This window comes from Telopea speciosissima, chromosome 7 (assembly GCF_018873765.1).
Source record: "Telopea speciosissima isolate NSW1024214 ecotype Mountain lineage chromosome 7, Tspe_v1, whole genome shotgun sequence".
Lineage (NCBI taxonomy): Eukaryota > Viridiplantae > Streptophyta > Magnoliopsida > Proteales > Proteaceae > Telopea > Telopea speciosissima.
Genome location: NC_057922.1, coordinates 14,669,574 through 14,690,028, shown reverse-complemented (window position 1 = coordinate 14,690,028; position 20,455 = coordinate 14,669,574). Strand labels below are relative to the sequence as shown.

Here is a 20,455-nt window from a genome sequence, read left to right as displayed (position 1 = left end):
GTAGTAGATCAAAGTCAAAAAAAACCTCCCTCAAACCTGTCCCATTGCCATTCTTAAGATGAGTTCTAGTCAGGACAAAATCTTGGCTACATTATATTTGGAAACCATGGAAACCCTAGAAAAACTCTAGATTTATTCTATGATTGCCTTGATCAGGAATAAGCTAGAGCCCTGTAAGGTGTTCTGAAAGCTGGGGACAGATCAAGGTACTGTAAAAAACCAGCATCTACCCTTTGGATAAAGTCAAGTCAAAATTTAAGGGGATTGGTGCAGATATAGAAGAGTTAAGAAGTAAAAAAGAAAAACTTAGGAAGAGGGAGTGAGAAAAGATATGAATGACTTTGGAGCATTTGTCCCCTCTTTCTAATTTCATAAAATTCTAAAGGACTGCAAGAGTTAAAGGATTGGAAAACAAATTTGTTTGTTAAAAGTAAAAAAAATGGATAAAAAAGGTCACTTGAGATCCATGATTGCTTGCAAGCATTGAAAGAGAGGAAACTCTATAGAGATCAGCAATGTCTAATGGTTGGTCTTTAGGTTTTGGAATAGGTTATTGCCCATTTGCCCACACCTCTCCTATGTTTAATTTGCTAAATTTGAGATAAGCCCCTCAATGACTGGTCTGATTCATCATTTCAATGAAGATTTGGAACTTTAACCATTTTTCAAGCATGACCAAGTTTCCCATTTATCTTTTTCTTTTATTGGGTGATAAAATTTCATAGGTATGAGAACAACTGCTTAGCGCAGTTGGTAGTAGTGTGGAGCGTTAAACCCACCCTACCATGAGGTCTTGGGTTCAACCCTCTTAGTTCTCATCTTCCCTCTCCCTCATAGAATATGTATTTATCAAAAATAAACCTCTAACTTTTTATTTTCCCCTTTCTTTAATAAATTGATATTATCTATCAAAAGGAGGGGAAAAAAATGCGTGCCACATATATGTGCTGATATCTATCTTAGATGCGCATGGGAGGGTATTGAAAGGGTATTTTAGAGAACATACTATAACCCTATAAAGATTTGTGAACCCTAAGACCGTGTGGTGAAGGAAAACTTTGTTCTTATTTCTTACCTCTCTTTTTGTCTTTAAGAATTGAACAGGGTTGGGTTCATGTGAGTTTGACCCGACCCACAATTGTCCAATAACAAAACCAGTTTAGTTTATACCAAGAACAGACAAGCCACTGAATTTTAACTGTATGAACTTATTAGTAATTCACACTTCACCTTCACCATAGGAAATTAAAAAACTCACTTCACTATATACTGAAAATAAATTAGTAAAAACATATTTACAAAAATGCCATTCAAAAAAACAAAACAGATACCTTCGTAGATGTCTCATCACACCACATGTGCTGCACCTGGAAAAAGCTATTCGAAGGTCGTTTTCCTTCTCTGCACACTCTATAGAGAGAGAATGAGAGAGAGAGAGAGAGAGAAATAAATAGAGAAAGAAAGGAGGGAAGAAGGGATAGAGTTGCTTGGCTTGTTTGGGTTTGGAGTATGGGTTGCGTAGAGTTGTAGAGTGAGAGAGAGAACCACCAAAGTTTCCGAAAGCTGCTACTGCTGCTTTGCTGCTGCTGCTGCTGAGAGATAGACATTTCCGAGAGAGAGAGAGAGAGAGAGAGAGAATAGCGAAGTTTTCGGAGCCGAAACCCAAAAGGAAAAGCGCTTACATACCCTTTCTTTTGGGTAGTAAACAAGAGATTTAAGCTTCCTTTCATTCTTTTTTTGCCTTTTTTTAAGTTATTTTCAGTCTTCTCTGAACACTCTTTGCAGCAACAAAACAAAGTCTAATTCCTTATTTAGCTCCTTTCTTATCTCTTAGATCTGCTTGATCAGAGACAAGAAAAACTATGCATTAGTTTTGCCTTTTTTCTTTTTTCCCTTCTCTTTTTTGTTGGTTTTCTGCTAAATTAATGGTGGGTTTTTAGTTAAAACCATAATTGTATCAAAACTCTCATCAAGAACCATCTCTCTCTCTCTCTCTCTCTTTCCATCTTTTATTATTTCTTGCTTACTTGGAGGAGCAGATATTTTCTGGTTCAGCTTCCTTCAGCTAATTCTGTTGATCTTGATCTAATTTTTCCTCTCTTCATCTACAGGATTACGTGGAAAATGATCCTTCTTTGCTATTTGCTGCTATATCAAATCCTTCCAAGTTTCTTTTTGATCTTCATTTTAGTAAATTTTACTCCCCCCCCCCCCTCTCTCTTCAAGAGTCCAGACCCCAAATAGCCTTTTATTCTCTAGAAGATCATAAAGAATATATTAAAAAAGAAAAAGAGAGAATACAAGATTAACGTCGAGGCATACTCAGACGAATACAAGAAACACCAAACTTTGGCCTCTCCCACCTTTGGCACAACCATCAACACGAAAAACCCAACTCCAAACAACCAAGATTACCTCGAGAAACAAAATCTAGGTCTACAAAGAGCATCCCAAATAGCCCTTTTAGTATCTTTATGCATTCTTAGATTTCCCCCTCATTGTGTATGAGAGAGCATTCAAAGTTTTCTAACATTTACTCATGCACTGTTGAAGAATTACTCATATATAATAGTTTAAATAATTAACCTATTTTTAACCTATACTGTTAAAGAATCACATAAGATGACAGGAAATTTCTTCTTCTTTTGTAAAATTCTCTCCAGGTTATCGAAGGAGCAAGTGAAAAAGAACGAATTCCTTCAAATGGGGAGAGGAAAGATTGAAATCAAGAGGATTGAGAACACCACAAACCGTCAGGTTACCTTCTGTAAGAGAAGGAATGGACTTCTGAAGAAAGCTTACGAGTTATCGGTCCTTTGTGATGCCGAAGTAGCTCTTATCGTCTTCTCAAGCCGCGGTCGCCTCTATGAGTACTCTAATAACAGGTTCTTCCTTCTATCCTTCTCTAACATGAATTAGATCTTTGAGTTTGCTTCTTTCTTCTCCTCCCTTTTTTTTGTGTGTGTGTGTGTGTGTTTGGGGGGGGGGGGGGGGGGTTGGTTTCCAGATTTGCTTTCTTTTGGGTGCAATTATCTTTGGGGTTTTGATTAGTAGTTTATTTGTGGATCTAGATGTATGGATTGAAGTAGATTTGGATCAATTTATGTCAATTTAGGGTTTTCAAACAAAAAGTGAATCAAAGAAAGGTAAAAATAAAAATCAGAAGTGAACAATGATCTTCTGAATCCAGTTAATTTAATTGTTTCCCTAAAAAGAGTTCTTTTTAGTTTTCATTGTATGGATCTGACATTTGTTTCAACATGGGTACAGAAACTATGACTTATTGAATGAACATGGAATAATACAGAAGAGAGCTTCTATTTCCTTCCATTTATTTTTTTTTTTGAATCATTTAATGAGGAATGATGGAACACCATAGATTTTTTTTAATGCTTTCCTTGAGATCTTTCCATTTCCTTGTTGGAATTTTTTTAGGTAACTCCCTGTTGGATTGGCATGAAAAGAAAACTAATTAATAATGTGAAATAAATTTAATGTTGAAGTATATATGGATCTCACAGCTAAATCAATAAATGCTCACAGACATTCTCTTGATTTGATCATGGGAAGTGGGTTCGGTCCTAGTTCCATAAATTTGCAGTATCATCCCTTGAAATGAAAGAAAATAATAGGAGAGAGAGAGATATAAATTGGGTGTTTTGTAAAAAAATAAAAAAATAAAAAAAAAAAAAAAGAAAAGAAAAGGAAATCGCAAACAATCACACAATTAAACAACAGGATTTACGTGAATCGACAAGATTATCTATGTCCACAGTTAGATGATATCTGTTTCACTATCAATCAAGAATAGGATTACAACCGCTCTCTCTCACACATCTCTCTCACGTCACTAAACATTCACTACAATATATAGTAAAACCCTATACATGTAATTTACAAAAATAAATCGTAAAATAAATTTCTTGGGCCTCTTAATAATCCTTCGAAGTTAGCAGACTTATGCAAAGGACAGAATACAAAGACATCAAACCCCCAACATCTATACATATTGGGGGGGGGGGGGATTTTGGTGCTACGCTTCCCTTTGGGTTCATAAATACCCTCCTAGGTTTTAGTATTTTTTAAAATACCCTTTAAGATCCCATTTCCTTGACTGCCAGCCTGGAAATGAATTCACTTATCGGGTATTTTCTAAAATACCCTTGTAGCAGCAAAATTTCTTCCCATACCCGGTGGGTCATGGATGCATGCATGGGTCTATTTCCTTCTTTAGTTCATTTGCTTCTTTCTTGTCCCTTGCTTTCAAACTTGCCTACTTTGACTTTCTTCACCCAACCATTGTAATCTTCTCTCTCTCTCTCTCTCTCTCTCTCTCTCTCTCTCTCTCTCTCTCTCTCTCTCTCTTTTGGAGAGAAAATTAGACTTCTATGGGGCCTGGTGTTTTTGTTCTTTCTGCACCTGCACAGGTTCATGAAAAACGGTAGAGGTTTTCTTTGTACTTTGTACTTCTTCTTCTTCTACTTGACCAGAAAATTTTAAAATAAATAAAGAAGCTAGGGTTTTACTCTTCTACTCTAATCTCCTTCTCTTTCGTCACCAACTGTTTTTCACTCTTCCAAGTTTCACCATTTTAGTCCTCGCTGAAGTTAAGGATTCTTTTCCGGCTTTTCCTTTTCCTTTTCTGCTGTCAAAACTCAAAACCCACGTGCCAATCTACAGAGAAAAAAATCAGAAAATGATAAAAGGATATTTTTGTAATTTCACATTAAACCATTAATGAAGCATCGATTGCTTAGCCCTTCTTAGCTCAGAGTCTCTATCGTTCGTTCCATCCTGTTAGGTTTCAGAACTCAAAACCCACATTTAATTAATCTCTGCAAAAAGAACCAAAGGGTTCAAAGCTATATTTCTTCTCTAGCTAGTATTTATGAAGCTTTGTTTCTTCATGACGTCCATTGTAATGGTCTTCCGTGAAGAGTGAAGTGTAAACCTGACAGACATGTCTAGCAAAAATGTTGCAGAAATTTAATTTGCAGAATTGCCATTAAAGTATATCTGTGTGGAGCTCTCTATGTTGCTTTCTTAATTTCCATCTTTGTTTTCTATGGTTGTGTGCTCTCCATCCATTTCAGATTGCTCTCTTCCCTAGAAAAGTCTTCACTTTCCCATATATGCTTCCTTCAGTCTTCCACCTTCCACTAGTTTGATAGATAGAGTACTCTCCTTTTGACGTGATCATGTTTCCTCACTCTCTGTGAGAGAGAGAGAGACTTGGAGTACCGGTGGCTGATCTAAGGGTATATAAAAGTAGATGATGATGATGTAATTGAAGGATATGATATCTTTCTAACTCATAGTTAAGTGAAACACTTATATGTTGTGGCAAAAGTCAAAGTAAGTATAAAGATGATTCAGTTATTGTTAGAACGAACACATAACAAAACACGAACAGAAACAAAAATAGAGCAAGATGACATAGAGATTTAATGTGGTTCACACACTAATATGATGTGTTACGTCCACGGGTGAAGCTGAAGATGTTTCACCATATGAAAGATGAGTTACAATGGAGATCTCTCAAGAACATCAAAAAACGGCACTGTTGCTCTCTACCAGCTGAAACCCTTATACGAAAACCACCAAAACTCAGTCACTTTACAACCAAGCGGGTAAAGAATATAAGTACTCCTTCAAATGGATCAATCCATCAAGTCGAATTGTACCTCCTCATTTGGGTCGCCACCAAAGAATGTTGCAACAGATCAATCTTCAAAACAGATACAAGAATTTAAGACACACATAAAATTATATATCATATAAAGGAAATCATGCTACGTTACCATAGTTAATTTGCTTTAAATACCATAGCAATGCTAGGAATTTTTCTTTTTGTTGATGTTTCTGATAAAGTTTTCCATTATACTTATGTAGGGTTTTTTTTTTTTTAATTATTAATATTACAGCTATACTAAGTGACTATCCTTGGTTTCCCACCTCCTTTGTACTCCGAAATTTTTTTGCCAACCGAGTTGCAAGAACTTTCCTATTGTGAGGGCTCCAAGCCATAGAAATGATTCTCTCCACTTATGGTGAAGACAAAATCACTTCATCTACCCCATTTGATCCTGCATTTGGATTGAAAAAATGTATTTTGGACCTTGAACAATAAGGGTAGGAGTTAGTGATAAACTCAGATCGAATCCAATCATAATGTCACATCACCACAGGTAAAAAGAGAATGGGTGAAGGAAAACATATCCTAGTTTAATAATTTAGGATGTTTTGAAGTTTGTACTTTATAATACTCATTTAGATATTATCTGTTTGACCCCATATATTTAGTTTTCTGGGGTATTTATATGGTGTTGAACATGTTAATTAATATCTCAATTATCCCATTGTGAGAGAACTTTTTCCTATATTTTCTTAATTTAAGAAAAAAGAAAGTATTTCTATCAAAGAGTACATTTTATTTTATTAATTAATAATTCTTTATTTATATTTGTCTTTTTTTTCCTAAGATGGATTCACAATTGCATTTCTTCTTTATCTGATAAAACCCCTACGGCATATTGTTGGTGTTTACATGTGTTCATAAATAACCATTTTTCTAAACATTGGCTTTTCAACCATACCCTAAAAGCTTTATTCCACTGTGTAGTAACTGTATTTAGCCTAAAAGGTTACCAAATGGATAGAAAGTGATGTGCTCCATTTATCTGCCCCTCCATTTCCTCTATTACATCTAATAGAGGGGGAGTGGACCCCATACGGGCAGTGTGTTCGGGCAGGGGGTAGGGTGATCATTTCCGCCCCCTATGAGATGTAATGGAGGAAATGGAGGGGCAGATAAATGGAGACGATTAAGATCCTGTGGATTTAGTGTGCCAATGTTGAGGACAAATAAATTGCCATGTGGCTGGGTGGTAAACTCACGAAACTAGAACCCTTTATTTTATGAGCATGAGGAAGAAGATTTTCTAGACTGGTGATTCACATAACTAAGCCATGGTTTTGTGTCTACTTCTGCCACATATTGGATCATATTAGGCTGAAATGTCCTAGATAGGTAGATCGCAAAACCAACTGCTCACATGTCAAGTTTCAACACAAACAGAGTTGGCTGCATTGCGAGCACATCAGTTTAAAAATCGAAGAATTTAATATGGGTACGTGCAAGGAAATACTAAAGTAGCTTATATACATAAATGAGAGGATATACCATTACATGGGTTAAATGACTATATTTGGGTTTGAATTTGAGAAGTGGTCTATCCAGACCATCTCCTGTGTATCCAACGGTTGATATATCATTTGATCCTTCCACATGATGGAATTAGATGTCCTGATTAAGGACCTACTTACCTAGCGTCCAACCAAGGAAAGTTTTGCCATTTTTTATTATTTCAAATAAGGCAGAAGTTTTTATGCATGGCCAAGCATATGCACGACCTGCATTAATTATTGTTAGATGGGCATTTATATCTATTCAAATTGACCATAAAGCCCCCACACCCTCCTATTGAATGAAAGATTCATGCACGAACTCCTTTCCCAATAAATAATTATTTAATTTATATTTCATTTGTATAATTTTTTTTAATATTTATAGTTTAACTTTGTTTGCCTTGCAGCATAAAATCAACTATAGAGAGGTACAAGAAGGTCTCTTCAGATAGTTCAAACATAACCTCTGTTGCAGAGGCAAATGCTCAAGTAAGCAAATTTTATACTCACTAACAGTCTTTTTTTTCTTTTTTAAGTTATTGCATGAAAAAAAATAAAAACAATTGGTAAACCACACAATTTGTAGACAAAACTTGTACATTGTCCATAAAAGGAACACCCATGGTACCTCAATGACCCCTTTTTTAAGCATCTTTGGTTTCTCCTTTGCACGCGTTTATAAAAATGAACATCTTCTTTACATTGGAGTTTAAAGTCGATGTTTTATCTCGTAATCATACAAATATATTCCATTACCTCATTCTCTAATATTTGAAAGCATTTTATTATTTTCTACAAAACTTAAAAAAACATGTTATAGAACTAAAATACATAACTATGTATAGATTCTTCTTAAAAGATTAAATTTGTGGTAATAATGTGATTTTCCTTAAAATATTTATGTATTCTCTATTTGCAAATACTATCATTATCATATCTTACACTACATACAAAATGAAAATTCTATTCCATACACAAGTTATGATGAACATAATTTTCATTTTTCAATTTTATTCCATAAAATAATTTGTAAAAAATATATAGGTTAAAAGTTATGATAGTCATTAAATTTATATTGTACATATTACTTATTTCTTCTTTATGGTCATGGATCGATTAATGCAGTATTATCAACAAGAAGCTACAAAGTTGCGCCAGCAAATACAAATCCTGACGAATGCGAACAGGTACTAATTCATTCTAATTTAGCAAATTTAATGTTATATTTGTATGGAATTTTAATTCAGAAAGAAAAAAGTTAGGAATTTCTTCTTTATATTCAACAAGATATTATCTTAATCAAATCTGTTAAAACACAATAGCTTGATGGGTTAATAACTGCCATAAGAATCTATCAAAAGAAGGTGTGCACATTTTTTATGGGTAAACAAAAAATCATATTAAAAAAGAACAAGCTAGAGTTCCTTTCTTTCAAGTTGTTCTTAGGGATTAAGACTATTTTTTGAAGTTGAGTTTGCAAGTCTCATGCATGACATTCTTAAAGCGAAGAAATTAAATGTGTCTGCCTTGTGGATTGAGTCGGACTCTTCATCTATGGTCCTCTCAATTCAATCCAAATTAATTCTTTGGTTTGCGTTTCAAGATTGGATTTTTCTCCAACCATTTTTAAGATCCATTCCGTGGAAGATTACGCATTGCTACAGAGAAGCAAATCACATTACTGACTACTTGGCGAAAGATCGATGCTACAAAATCAGAGAATTCAAGTGACATGATTCAATTTCCAAACCACATTGTAGAGGAGCTTGGGATTGACGCAATGTCAAGACTTAGGTTCAGATTCTATTAATGACAGAATCTTATATTAAGGTTCCAGTGAGAACTGATACGACTATTAAAGACAGATAAAGGAACAACCATACTATGTTATAAAAATCTTTCACTTAACTTCAGATGAATTTTGTATAGGTTAAAAGATATGATATGTTACTTGAATCTTTTATTGTTTCTTTCAACCTAGATGTGATAGGTAGTCACATCAAAGGCAATCTGATCCACATAGGCAGTAACGGACCACCCCTTTACGGGTCCCCAGACCGCTCTTATTTATGTCTTTCATTCTTCTTAAGTTTAGACTTAACTTCCTTCATCAGAGCTAGGGTAAACAAACTCTTTCCCAACTGATCGATGCATGGAATGAAAGAATTTGCTTCCATCAATACTTGTCCAAACAAATGTAGATATAAAAGGATTCAATCTTCTTTCATGATGGAACTTTGAAGAAAGAAGATAAATGTAGATATAAAGGATTCAAACTTTTGGAGAATACATATTCATTGCCAATATTTCATTTGGCAAATGAGGGGTGGGTGGGTCCATGTGATTAGCCAAGTCACTCAAAGCTATATATTCCATTTAATGTTTTTTTAACACTAAATAGGTAAAGGTAAGAATCTTAAAAGTAATGCCAAGTGATAGAAGATTACATGAATGCCACTACATTTCATATATATAATTTTGAAATGGCACTATTGTAATTTATATAAAATTTTAATATCATTAATTATTAGTCACTTTCCATGCTTGTTTCAAGCTGAAATTCAACCAATGGTCGTAGAGCGATTTGCTTTATCCATGTCAGCTTGAAGGCAAAAGAGCAAAACCTTTTGTGAGAAACAAAATTCTCCAAATGTGGTTTTGGGTTGTTGCCTCTCACATGGTATCCCTACACGTGAGGGGGAGTGTTGAGATGTTGACAGTAATAGAGTAAATAGTCTCACATCGATCAATTTGTTCAAATCCTTGGTGCCTTCATAAACTTGATGAGCAATCTCCAATAAATGTCTTCTAAGCTCTTCTGTCCTTCTGTTGTACAGACACTTGATGGGTGATTCACTCAGTTCTCTAACTGTCAAGGAGCTGAAGCAGCTGGAGAACCGACTTGAACGAGGCATGACACGCATAAGATCCAAGAAGGTAACATTCTACTAACAATGAGAGAGAGATTTGCCTTAATCATGCACAATTAGACAACCCAATTGGATAATTTAAACCTAATTAAGACAATTTAAAGCACCACAAATAATGTATAATTCACTTCATATATATATCAGAGTACTCATCTAAAGACCCAAGGAGTACTTCAAGCCTTAAACTTCAAATTCCATTTAGCTGGAATTCCAGGCCTGGCCTATATATGTATTCCCCTTCCATAGATCCTCATCATCTTATATCTTCTAATGCGCCATTACATTTGTTAAATGACAATTATTAACATTTTCTGTCCATTTTTATTTGTCTCTCTCTCCCTAGCATGAGCTATTATTTGCCGAAATCGAATACATGCAGAAAAGGGTAGGATTTTCTTCTATTTGTTTTCCTTTCTTTAGGTTGTGTTTGGTATGCATTCTTGGAATGTGTTCTAGGTTGATTTCGCATTAGAATGTATTCCAAGAATGCATACCAAAGGCAGCAATAATGTCTTAACTTTTACTAAACTCTTAAGTAATTGAATGGTTAATTAATTTTCGACTTGCAATACAGGAAATGGAACTTCAGAATGACAATATGTACCTGCGAGCTAAGGTATGTCAATTTGCCATCACATTTTTCATTCATCCTCACTTCCATTAATCATCTATTGAATAAATCAAAGCAGCTAGGGTTTCCATTTTGCAGAAACTAATTTTCCTCATCTCACTTAGACTGTGTTTGGTATGCATTCTAGGTAGATTCCACATTCTCGAATGATAAAAACAACTATTTTTATCATCCAAGAATGCGAAATCGACCCAAAATACATACCAAACGCAGCCTTAGTCAACCTCATACTGATCCATTCCCTAAACATGTGAGTGTAAGTTAATAAAAAGTGGCCCTCAACAGAGTAGAGCATCAGATAGATAACTGTACCACACACATTCATCCCAAATAAAGAGATTTATGTATAAATATATTCATTTTTTCATGTTACATTGGAACTAAAGAAGATATTCAATAATGAATTCCATTTTTTCAGTACTGTAACATATCTAGGGTTTTCTCAAATTCAGATAGCTGAAAACGAGCGTGCACAGCAAGCAAATATGGTAACAGGGCAAGATTTCGAGCCAATTCAGTCATACGATTCGCGGAACTACTATCAAGTGAATATGTTAGAGGGAGGACCTGCCTACTCTCATCCTGATCAGAGTCAGACAGCTCTTCATCTTGGGTAAGTAGATCTCTTTCAATTAAGAAAAGTTTACACAGTATACTGATGTTTCATTCACAAATGGGAAATGATATTTTCTCCTTCAAATACCAATATCATTTTCCCCTGTAAGATTTTGTTTATACCATAGTTGTCAAGGCGCTGCCTAGGTGTCCAAGCTCTGGTTATTATATGTTGGTTTTCTCGTATTAGATCATTACTAGCATGATTATATCATATTGCATTGATATGATTTATATGTTGCATATAAGCATAATTATATAAAATTATCATTGTTATATTACATATAATCGCATATTGCACACCTAGGAAGCCTAGGCACCCCTCCAAAGCCTTGGGTCGTCTAATCGCCATGACAAATATGGTTCATAAAAAAATGGGTTAGATAATGTCCAGCTAAGTTTATAACTCACCAAGGTCAACCTGAGCAAGCATGCATTGTATTTCTGGTTTCTAGCAACACCACATCAACTGTATGATATGAAATGAAACGACACCTTTATCTACCATGCATCCGATATTTGTGCTAAAGAGAATAGTTGTCAAGGTGTCGCTTAGGCATCCTGGTCTCTTGGTCTTGGTCATCTAAGCGGATGCCTTGTTGGTGTCGCCTTGCATCCAGGGCCCCCTCTCTTGGTCAACTTGCCTAATATATATATATATATATATATATATATACCCAGTGCACGAGGTTTCGGCCATTGCAGGGTCTGGTGAGGGTCATAATGTACACAATTTTACCCTACTTTCGCAAAGAGGCTGTTTCTATACTCGAACCCATGACTACTTGATTACAATGGAGCAACTTTAACGTTACACCAATGCCTGCCCTCTTTATTCTAAAAACAATTACTACAATATGCACTAAAAACAATTTTTGGATGTATAGTTTGAACTAATAAAAAAGATGTCTTTGTTTTGTTGTCCACACAGGTAGTTGGGTGAAGAAGTAACATGTCTTGGAATGGATCTATGTTGCGACTGAACGTGAAGCTATCTCCTTCTACTTAATTCAATTATTCACTCTTAGCACGCACTGTCTCAGGAACATATTAAGTGAGAAAAAACTATGAGCATTCACAGAAAGAAGTATTTATCTTAGAACTTCTAAAATGGATAATTATCCCTTTCTATTTAACGTTAAGTTATAAATCAATTCCTTATATTATGCTATACATGTGCAGCATGATCTATTAAGACGTTTCAACTCTTAGAAAACTTTGGACAGATTTCGATTAAACATCTAACAGTTAGCAGGTAAGGAATGTAAATTAATACCACAGTGGGAAGGTATCATGTGCTTAGGAGATGATCTTGAAAGAGTTTATGAAATAGGAACAAAAGGATAAGGGTTCCCTTGTTTGAAGTTTCAATTTCGACCTGGGTTTTAACTTTTAACCGAAATATTTCGTGAAACAGTGAAATTTTGAACAAATCCTGGTAAATTTTGACTGCAGGTTTCGATAATTGGTTTTGATACCCCAATTACCAAATTAGGTCCTGAAACTTCTAGAAAATCCTATTTTAGGTCATTTGAACCCGTAGATTGCAAAAATAAATTAAATAAGTATAACCAAAATGGTTGTTTGACTTCAGAATCAAGGTTGGTAATGTAAGTACTTAGTATTACAACACATAATTCAATTAAAACAACTCAAAAATATGCATCAAGAAAAAATACACATAAATTTAGAAACTATATCATAATTATCGAATGAGTTACAAAGATATGAGAATTATTTGAAAGAAAAAAAAAAAAAAAAAAACACAAAAAGCTTAGGTTTTCTAGGAAGCTCCCCTCTTTGGAGTCGAAAATGTTGAAACAATACTGAACCCAAAAACTTGGTCGAACTATAGTGAGGGTGAAATTTCGACTGGAATTTTGTAAAACCAGGTATCAAACCTGGTTTTGTTTCGACCTTTGTGAAAACTGAACTTTTCAGTCATGGTACAAGCCGAAAAGGAAACTAGACTATTGAATGTCCAAAATATATTAACAAAGCCCGATGAATGAAAAAACTATCTGAAATTTTCTTAAACCCTAAAGAAGAATTGGTAGATCTTGTGATTTCTTAAAAAATACTCACTCATCAGAATCTAGTGCTTGATGTACAGCAAACATTGGGAAGATTATGACGATGCTTCATCTGGGATTACATGTATGGATAAAAAAATTTAAACATAAAATCAATATAGAGGCTGCATAATTTTCACCATAAATGAACATTATTTCCAAGAAGCATCCTAAATACTATGTTTATATTAGGGCAAAAAAGATGTATCTTTTATTTGGTAACTTAGCCTACCACATGAAAACACCACCAAACTAAAAATGTACACAAGATCATATGGTTTTCAAAACAAAGATGGTACAGGCAAAAATTTCATGCAGGTTTTTAGAAGCTTTTCATACTCGAAGAAATGCGCAAATAAATCACAAACTCAGAGGGTTTAAATAATATAAGATACTAAACAAATAAATTATAATACAAGCATGAGATTTAAGTTTTACACTCACAACATGCATGAATAAATTTATGCATGTATAAGTCATAGAATTCAAAGACTTCCAAGTACATAAAACCTTAGTCTGAAGATCTGTTAGTATAATAAAATCAATCAGGGAAGCACTGAATGGAGCCACCCAATACTATGAAATTACAGAGTATAATTTTAGGGGAATGATACAAGAAAGAATATATAATTGACAAGAGACTAACGGCTTATGGAACGAACAATATTGAATAGAAACCCATCTGAGATATGTGATATGTCCGGCACCAAATCTTTAACCCACTCAAAATTACTAATAACCAAGTAACCAGTCGAAATTTCTCAGCCTCCCAAGGCACTCGCAAAATGGTTAATCATTAAGAAACTATATTCTGACAAGAGTGCCTTTTATGGACCCAGGAAGGAAATTATGGTTGCTTCAACTAGAACATAATGGCTATCGTCCTGTCTTGGCTCGTTTCATCCCTGCCGCACTATTGAAGGGGGACATGCTTGGGCTCATGTGAGGGCTCTCCTCCCTCAATGTACCATTTAGCAGAGCCAATTCCCTCAATTGTTGCTTCTTGTAGTAATCCAATGACTCATCCTAAGAAAGCAAGACACACACAAGTAGCTGAGAAATATAGAAGGCAGCAAGGAAAAAGATAATAATGGAAAAGGATCGCATTCCATACCACAGGCTTCAAAAGGTCATCTAATATTGACACAGCTTGATTCAGACGGGAATCTATCATATCTGCTGGAAATTCAGCCTCCACCAGCACGTGTAAAGGCTCATTTAGGTGCTCATATCCAGGTTTATCTCTGAGTTTTTCTTCCTAGAGGAATCAGAAGCCCCATGAGAATAAAGCAGGTCAAATGATAATACAGAATAAAAAGAAAGATAGTCAATACTCAATTAGTAAGAAAGAATATTCTGACAACGTCATAATAAATTGAGAACAATTATAGTTGTAAACTGAAATAAATCCTCCAACCATAAGCTTTTCCTATTTAGAATTAATTAATCACAAAAGCTTCACAAATATATTAACTCTTGTCATCTCCAGAGAACCAGTTAAGTGCATACAAATTTCACAAAAATGGTGAATTTTAGTAGTCACACTGAAAAAGAAAAATGGCATTGTGGTTTCTAGACAAGCAAAAAGGCCATTCACTAGTGTTGGTCTAGGAGGGGTGAGTTTGGAGATGGTCCTAAGTCCTAACTTTCGGCCTTGCGCAAAGTGATCGCTCTCAAGACTCGAACCCGGGCATTTGTCCTGGCTGCCCAAACCTTTTATCATTGCTCCAAAGCATATAGTAAGACAGGGATGACAATTCCCCAGACATATGTCGGTTTTCCCAGGCTAGGCAACGGTGATTGACACTGAGTACAACCAACATATATTAAGCAAGTAATATATTGCACATGTATCAGTATATACTACCACATCATGCATATTAGCAGCCTTTTCTTTTTCAAATTCATGGATTCGATATTTTAACTATTAACAAGATACATGTACACAACGTGATTTATGATACAACAAATATCATGGGGCTGGGTCCCAGGCCATTCTACATATGCAGAGATCCCATAATGATAGAATCCAGATGCCCGTCTGTCCCACTAACAAATAAACTAGAACAAAATTCAACTTTAAAAGACAAGCACAATCATATATTTCTTTTCCTGATTTCTTTGAACAGCCCAAAAAAGTTTCAATAGCACTTCAAAATGGTTCAGAAAATAATGCATAAATCAAATGCTCAAGAATCATTTGTGCAAGCAATCCATTAGATCTGATCCTTAAAATACAAGATACATGGTAAGTATTGAGGCCCCAAATCCATGTACAGGTCTTGTAGCCAGAGACTGAATAATATATAAGACCATATAAAATTCAGACTCTAGATATAATCATATACTATCATGTACAGGTCTTGTAGCCAGGTCTCATTTTGCTAGTACTTGGTTATGAGTTTCTATTTTAAGTGTTTTTACTTGTAATAAGCTCAATCATAAGGCCCAAACTTTAGGTACATGGGGTGTATACGAGATTAGTGTCTTAAGTAGGTATTATTCAATTACGATACTTATTAGCTAGATAGTGTTGTGTTTTGAGGGTACTTAAATTAGTATAAGATAGTGATTAGGAGTCGCTTTATGAGTTAGTATTGGTGTTTAAGTCCATTAGGTTACTTAGCGGTTATTTAATTCTATTAGAATTTGTTTGAAGTTTACTTGGTTTCTAGTTTTGAGCTTTTTATATAAAGATGTAACCCCCCATCAGATTACACAGTAGAATAGAATTTATTTGTGAAAGTGTGTGAGTTGTGAGCTCTTCTACCCTACCCTCACTTCTCTTCTCTCTTTTCTTCACGTTACTTTTCACAGTACTGTTCATGGGTACTGTTCACAGTCCCAAAATAGCCCTCCATTCTCTTCTTTCTTCTCTTATTTATTCTCTCTTTCTTTCCCCATTGTAGACTAATGCAATATCAAAACCAGCAAGCTTTTCAGTCCTTGATTCAACAGAAAATCTCCTTAGAACTGGGTCTGTATTGCAGCCAATCAAACTTAGTTCCTAATATGGGATTAGGATTAGGTGGCTGCATCAACTTGTATCAGAGCCTACTCTAGCCTACTTAAATCTTGCTGTAGATACCGTGGATCCTAGTTTCTTGAACACTTGTCCCATTAAGTAATTGAAGTCGCAGAAGAGAATGTACGTAAGGTTAGAGAGAATCTTGAAGAGGCTCAGTGACAACTTGAGTAACTACAAAGTCAACCGCTGCTCATGGTCTATCATTCGGAAGCTTCTTTTGACAAAATGATATCACTCATTGAACAGTGGAAGACCAAGAAGAAGAGCCAAAGATGATGGACGAAGTAATGGCATAAGTGGATGTGGAAGAGCAACCCGTGGAAGTTAGCATCAAAAAGGAAAATAAACCAGTTGATCTTCTGGTTGTTGAAACAGTTGAGTTCATGATTCCAACTTGTGTCTTCACAAACTAACCTCATGTCACTGACTTCCTTCCATTGGATCATGGTCTGATCATCAAGTTTTTTTTTTTTTTTTTTGGGGGGGGGTTGAATTAATACTTCATTATCAAAAGCGCTGGGAGGTTGGGGGGATATACAAAGGGGGGGGGGGGAAAGAGAAAGAGTCCAGACTAGGCTAGCCCTAAGAAGGGACAGAAGGCTGAATCAAGGACTCAGGTAAACCCTGGAAACAACAATGAGCCTATTCCTTGGGGTATCCAAAACATTACAATGGTAACACTGACAGCTTGGAGCAAACATCAAAGGAGATGACTTTCCAACTCTTGTCAAAGGGACGAGAGTTGGAGGTCCATCTTCAGAGATTGCGCTCCATCCAAATGTGAGAAATGGCAGCACCGAAAGTGAGCTTCCTTGCAGTGTCACATATCGAGGTCTTTGAGGAAGTCATATCTACCCAAAGCCATTCTCTGGAGAACAGAAGGATTCTTCTGCGAGGGGGCCAGCAGCTGCCTAAAACCATTTGCCAAATAGTGTGGGAGAAAGGGGGGCAGGAGAAGAAAATTCGGTCAAAGCCATTCCAACAAAGGGCGCAGCAGGAGGGGTAGGGATGTGTCTATAGATGAGGAAGGCTTGGGTTGGTAGGCAAAGGGAGAAGGCTCTCCAGACAGTGAAGCTATGGCGGGAAATATGACCTTTGAACCAAACTAACTTATACCAAGGGAAAGAGGCAGCACTGGGTCTCAAGAAGTTGCAGGCAGAGGAGGCTGAAAAATGGTCATTGGGGGAGGGTAACCAGGAGATTGAGTCTTTTTTTTTTTTTTTGGGGGGGGGGGGGGGAGAGGACCCAAGTGAGAGAGGGGGGAGAGCAGCCCAGATGGGTGAAATGGTGGGGGGAGAGGGGAGGGGGGACCAAACATCGAGGGAGATGATGATGGAAACAAGAGAGTCTTTTTGGATGCCTAAGGAGTGGATGGTTCTGGCACCCACAAGAGGAAGGAGGACACCTAACGGGTACCAGTTGTCAAGCCAGAGAGAAGTAGAATTCCCATCACCGATTTTGGAGATAATTGTTGTTAAGGCAATAGGTCTAAGGGAGAGGATTTTATGCCAAACACAAGACGCATTTGAGGACGGGGAGGCAGTCCAAAGAGAGTCATGCTTGAGAGGACCCAAATAGATCCACTTGACACAGATAGAGTCATGCTTGGACACAATTTTCCAGATAGGCTTGAGAATGCCCACATTGTTGAAATCTTTGATTCTTCTCAAACCCAAGCCTCCCTCAAATTTGGGGAGGCAAATGGAGGACCACTTGAGGGGATGGAGGAATCTAGGGGTGTCGGAACCTTTCCAAAAGGAAAGAGCACGTGAGAGATTCTAAGCCCTTGGTAGTGGATTTAGGGAGGCCAAAGACAACACACCAATAGATGTAGGAAGATTGGAGGACTTATCTGATCAGCTGAAGACAGCCAGCATAGGAGAGGAGTTTACTCATCCAGAGCTGGAGTCTTTTGCGGATGGAATCAAGCATGGAGGTACAGTGGTGGGTAGACAATCTAGCGGGGATCAAGGGGAGACCCAAATACTTGTCAAGGAGGTGACCAAGAGAGAGACCAGTCAACTCAAGGAGAGAGGCTTTGATGGAGTTGGATACTCCAGGGAGGAATAGGTAGGACTTGAGGAGGTTGATTCGAAGATCCAAGAGACTCTCGAAGAGGCTGAGTGAGGAGAGCATAGATGAGATGGAGGAGGGGTCAGGCTTAGAGAAAATCATGAGATCGTCAGCAAAAGTTAGATGGGTGAACCTGAGGGCTTTGCATTTAGGGATTGGGGAGATGAGGAACTCAACAGTCTTAGACTGGATGCTATGGGAAAGAAGTTCGAGAGCAAGGGAGAACATGGAATGGAGAGGGGGCAGCCCAGGCGGATACTCACAGAGGAAGGGAAATAACCAGCCGTGTTGCCATTAATGAGGACCGAGAGACGGGAAAGGGGAGGTGCAAGAGTGGATCCACTGGATGAAAATTGTGGGAAAAGACATTTTTAGTAGGATCTTGGAGATGAAATCCCATCTAATGGAATCAAAAAGCTTTGTGGATGTCTATTTTGAGGAGGGCTGCAAGAGGGTGGGATTTTCTATCAAAGCCCCGGACTATTTTAAAACAGAGAAGGATGTTGTCTGAAATACTCCTGCCAGAGATGAAAGTCGTTTGGTTAGCACTGACGAGGCGGTCAGTGAGCAAATGGAGGCGGTGAATATATAAAGAAGGTTGCACAAAGAGATTGGCCTAAAGTCAGGCATAGAGGAAGCACTGTTTTTCATAGGGATGAGGCAGAGAAAGGTATGGTTAATCCCTTTAATCTGGTTAGGAGAGAAGAAGCTTTTGATAGCTATGAGGAGGTCAACATTGATAATGTCCTAGCAAAAAAGGAAGAACCCCATACTAAAGCAGTCAGGACCAAGGGCCTTATTTGGCTTATGGGAGAGAATGAATGAGTAATTTCCTCATCTAAGGGGATGGCTTGGAGGAAGGATAGGAGGTGGGGGATGAATTGTTAATGAGGTCATTAGGGAAAAGGGGGTGGAGGGAGGAGAGAGGGTGTGGAAGAGACCAGAGAACAAAGAAACCGCTTCAGCTTTGATGGCTTAGGGGGAGATGAGAGAGGATCCATCGCGAGCGATGAGGAGAGGGATGGAATTTGCATTTGTGTGGGCTTTCATGGAACGGTGAAAGTAAGCAGTGTTGGAGTCTCCAAGGTCAAGCCATTTAATTCTCGATTTTTGCCAAAGAAAGCTTTCTTTGCGGGAGACCAAGGAGGAGAGCTCATCCGTGAAGTTTTTTTTATCATCAACTTCATGAGAAAGTAAGAAACCGCTTCAGCTTTGATGGCTTGGGGGGAGAGGAGAGAGGACTCATCGCTTACAATGAGGAGAGGGATGGAATTTGCATTTGTGTGGGCTTTCAAGGAACGGTGAAAGTAAGCAGTTTTGGAGTCTCCAAGCTCAAGCCATTTAATTCTCAATTTTTTGCGAAGAAAGCTTTCTTCGTGGGAGACCAGGAAGGAGAGCTCTCCTGCGAAGGTGTCTGATCAACTCCATGGGTCAAGGAGGATGTTTGTTGCTAAACGTGCATTGAAGACCCTCCCATTCCACAAAACTCGAGGGCAATTTTTTTTGAGGAGTAATGTCCAAAATTGGTCTTATTTCGCTAGTACTTGGCTATGGGCTTTTATTTTTGTTGAAGTACTGTTCCTGTGACCCTGTTCCATAGTTGTCATGGCGTCGCCATGCCGCCATGGCGTCATATCGCTGGAGAAGTGGGCATATCGACCACCGATATGGATGATGTAAGAATATCGACCGATATGGCCTCCATGTAGTCGCCATGGCGCCGCCATGGACGCCATACCATGACATATGGCCATATCAGGCGACATGGTTGTTTCAAATTATAAAACTTAATTTTTTAACAATAATTTTTTTAACCATTTTTTATTTTAATGCTTTTTTCCTTAACATAAAAAGAATTAAAAAAACATCAAACAGAAAACACTAATACACTATTGACTAATACACAATCACATATTCA

At 37.0% G+C, this 20,455-nt stretch overlaps 2 protein-coding genes across 4 annotated transcripts in view; one reads left to right on the top strand and one right to left on the bottom strand.

Annotated features, from left to right (window-relative positions):
• The first annotated feature begins 1,428 nt into the window (after positions 1-1,428).
• On the top strand, positions 1,429-12,515 carry LOC122667101 (agamous-like MADS-box protein AGL11). Of its 3 annotated transcripts, none has more exons than XM_043863295.1 (9): positions 1,429-1,619; positions 2,664-2,885; positions 7,596-7,677; positions 8,314-8,375; positions 10,026-10,125; positions 10,462-10,503; positions 10,693-10,734; positions 11,202-11,362; positions 12,296-12,515. In XM_043863295.1, the coding sequence occupies exons 2-9, from the start codon at positions 2,704-2,706 to the stop codon at positions 12,297-12,299; spliced, it is 675 nt and encodes a 224-aa protein (XP_043719230.1). In that variant the 5' UTR covers positions 1,429-1,619; positions 2,664-2,703; the 3' UTR covers positions 12,300-12,515. The 3 variants fall into 3 exon arrangements, with proteins under 3 accessions (XP_043719230.1, XP_043719228.1, XP_043719229.1); XM_043863293.1 differs by having other exon boundaries at positions 1,430-1,619; positions 11,202-11,366; positions 12,300-12,515; XM_043863294.1 differs by lacking the exon at positions 1,429-1,619 and adding an exon at positions 2,539-2,557 and having other exon boundaries at positions 2,702-2,885; positions 11,202-11,366; positions 12,300-12,515.
• A 1,576-nt stretch (positions 12,516-14,091) lies between these two features.
• LOC122669630 (KH domain-containing protein At1g09660/At1g09670-like) overlaps positions 14,092-20,455 on the bottom strand; it is a 32,286-nt gene continuing 25,922 nt past the window's right edge. The window contains exons 6-7 of the mRNA XM_043866429.1: positions 14,551-14,694; positions 14,092-14,462 (exon numbers count right to left, since the gene is read on the bottom strand). Coding sequence (XP_043722364.1) covers positions 14,313-14,462; positions 14,551-14,694 — 294 coding nt within the window. The 3' untranslated portion in view covers positions 14,092-14,312. The remainder of the gene's footprint in view (positions 14,463-14,550; positions 14,695-20,455) is intronic.

Bases quoted from the DNA above. Each gene is read 5' to 3' on its own strand.
- LOC122667101 (XM_043863295.1), top strand. From the start codon at position 2,704: ATGGGGAGAGGAAAGATTGAAATCAAGAGGATTGAGAACACCACAAAC. The intron at 2,886-7,595 runs GTTCTTCCTTCT...TTTGCCTTGCAG, and splicing joins TATGAGTACTCTAATAACAG to CATAAAATCAACTATAGAGA. The intron at 7,678-8,313 runs GTAAGCAAATTT...CGATTAATGCAG, and splicing joins TTGCAGAGGCAAATGCTCAA to TATTATCAACAAGAAGCTAC.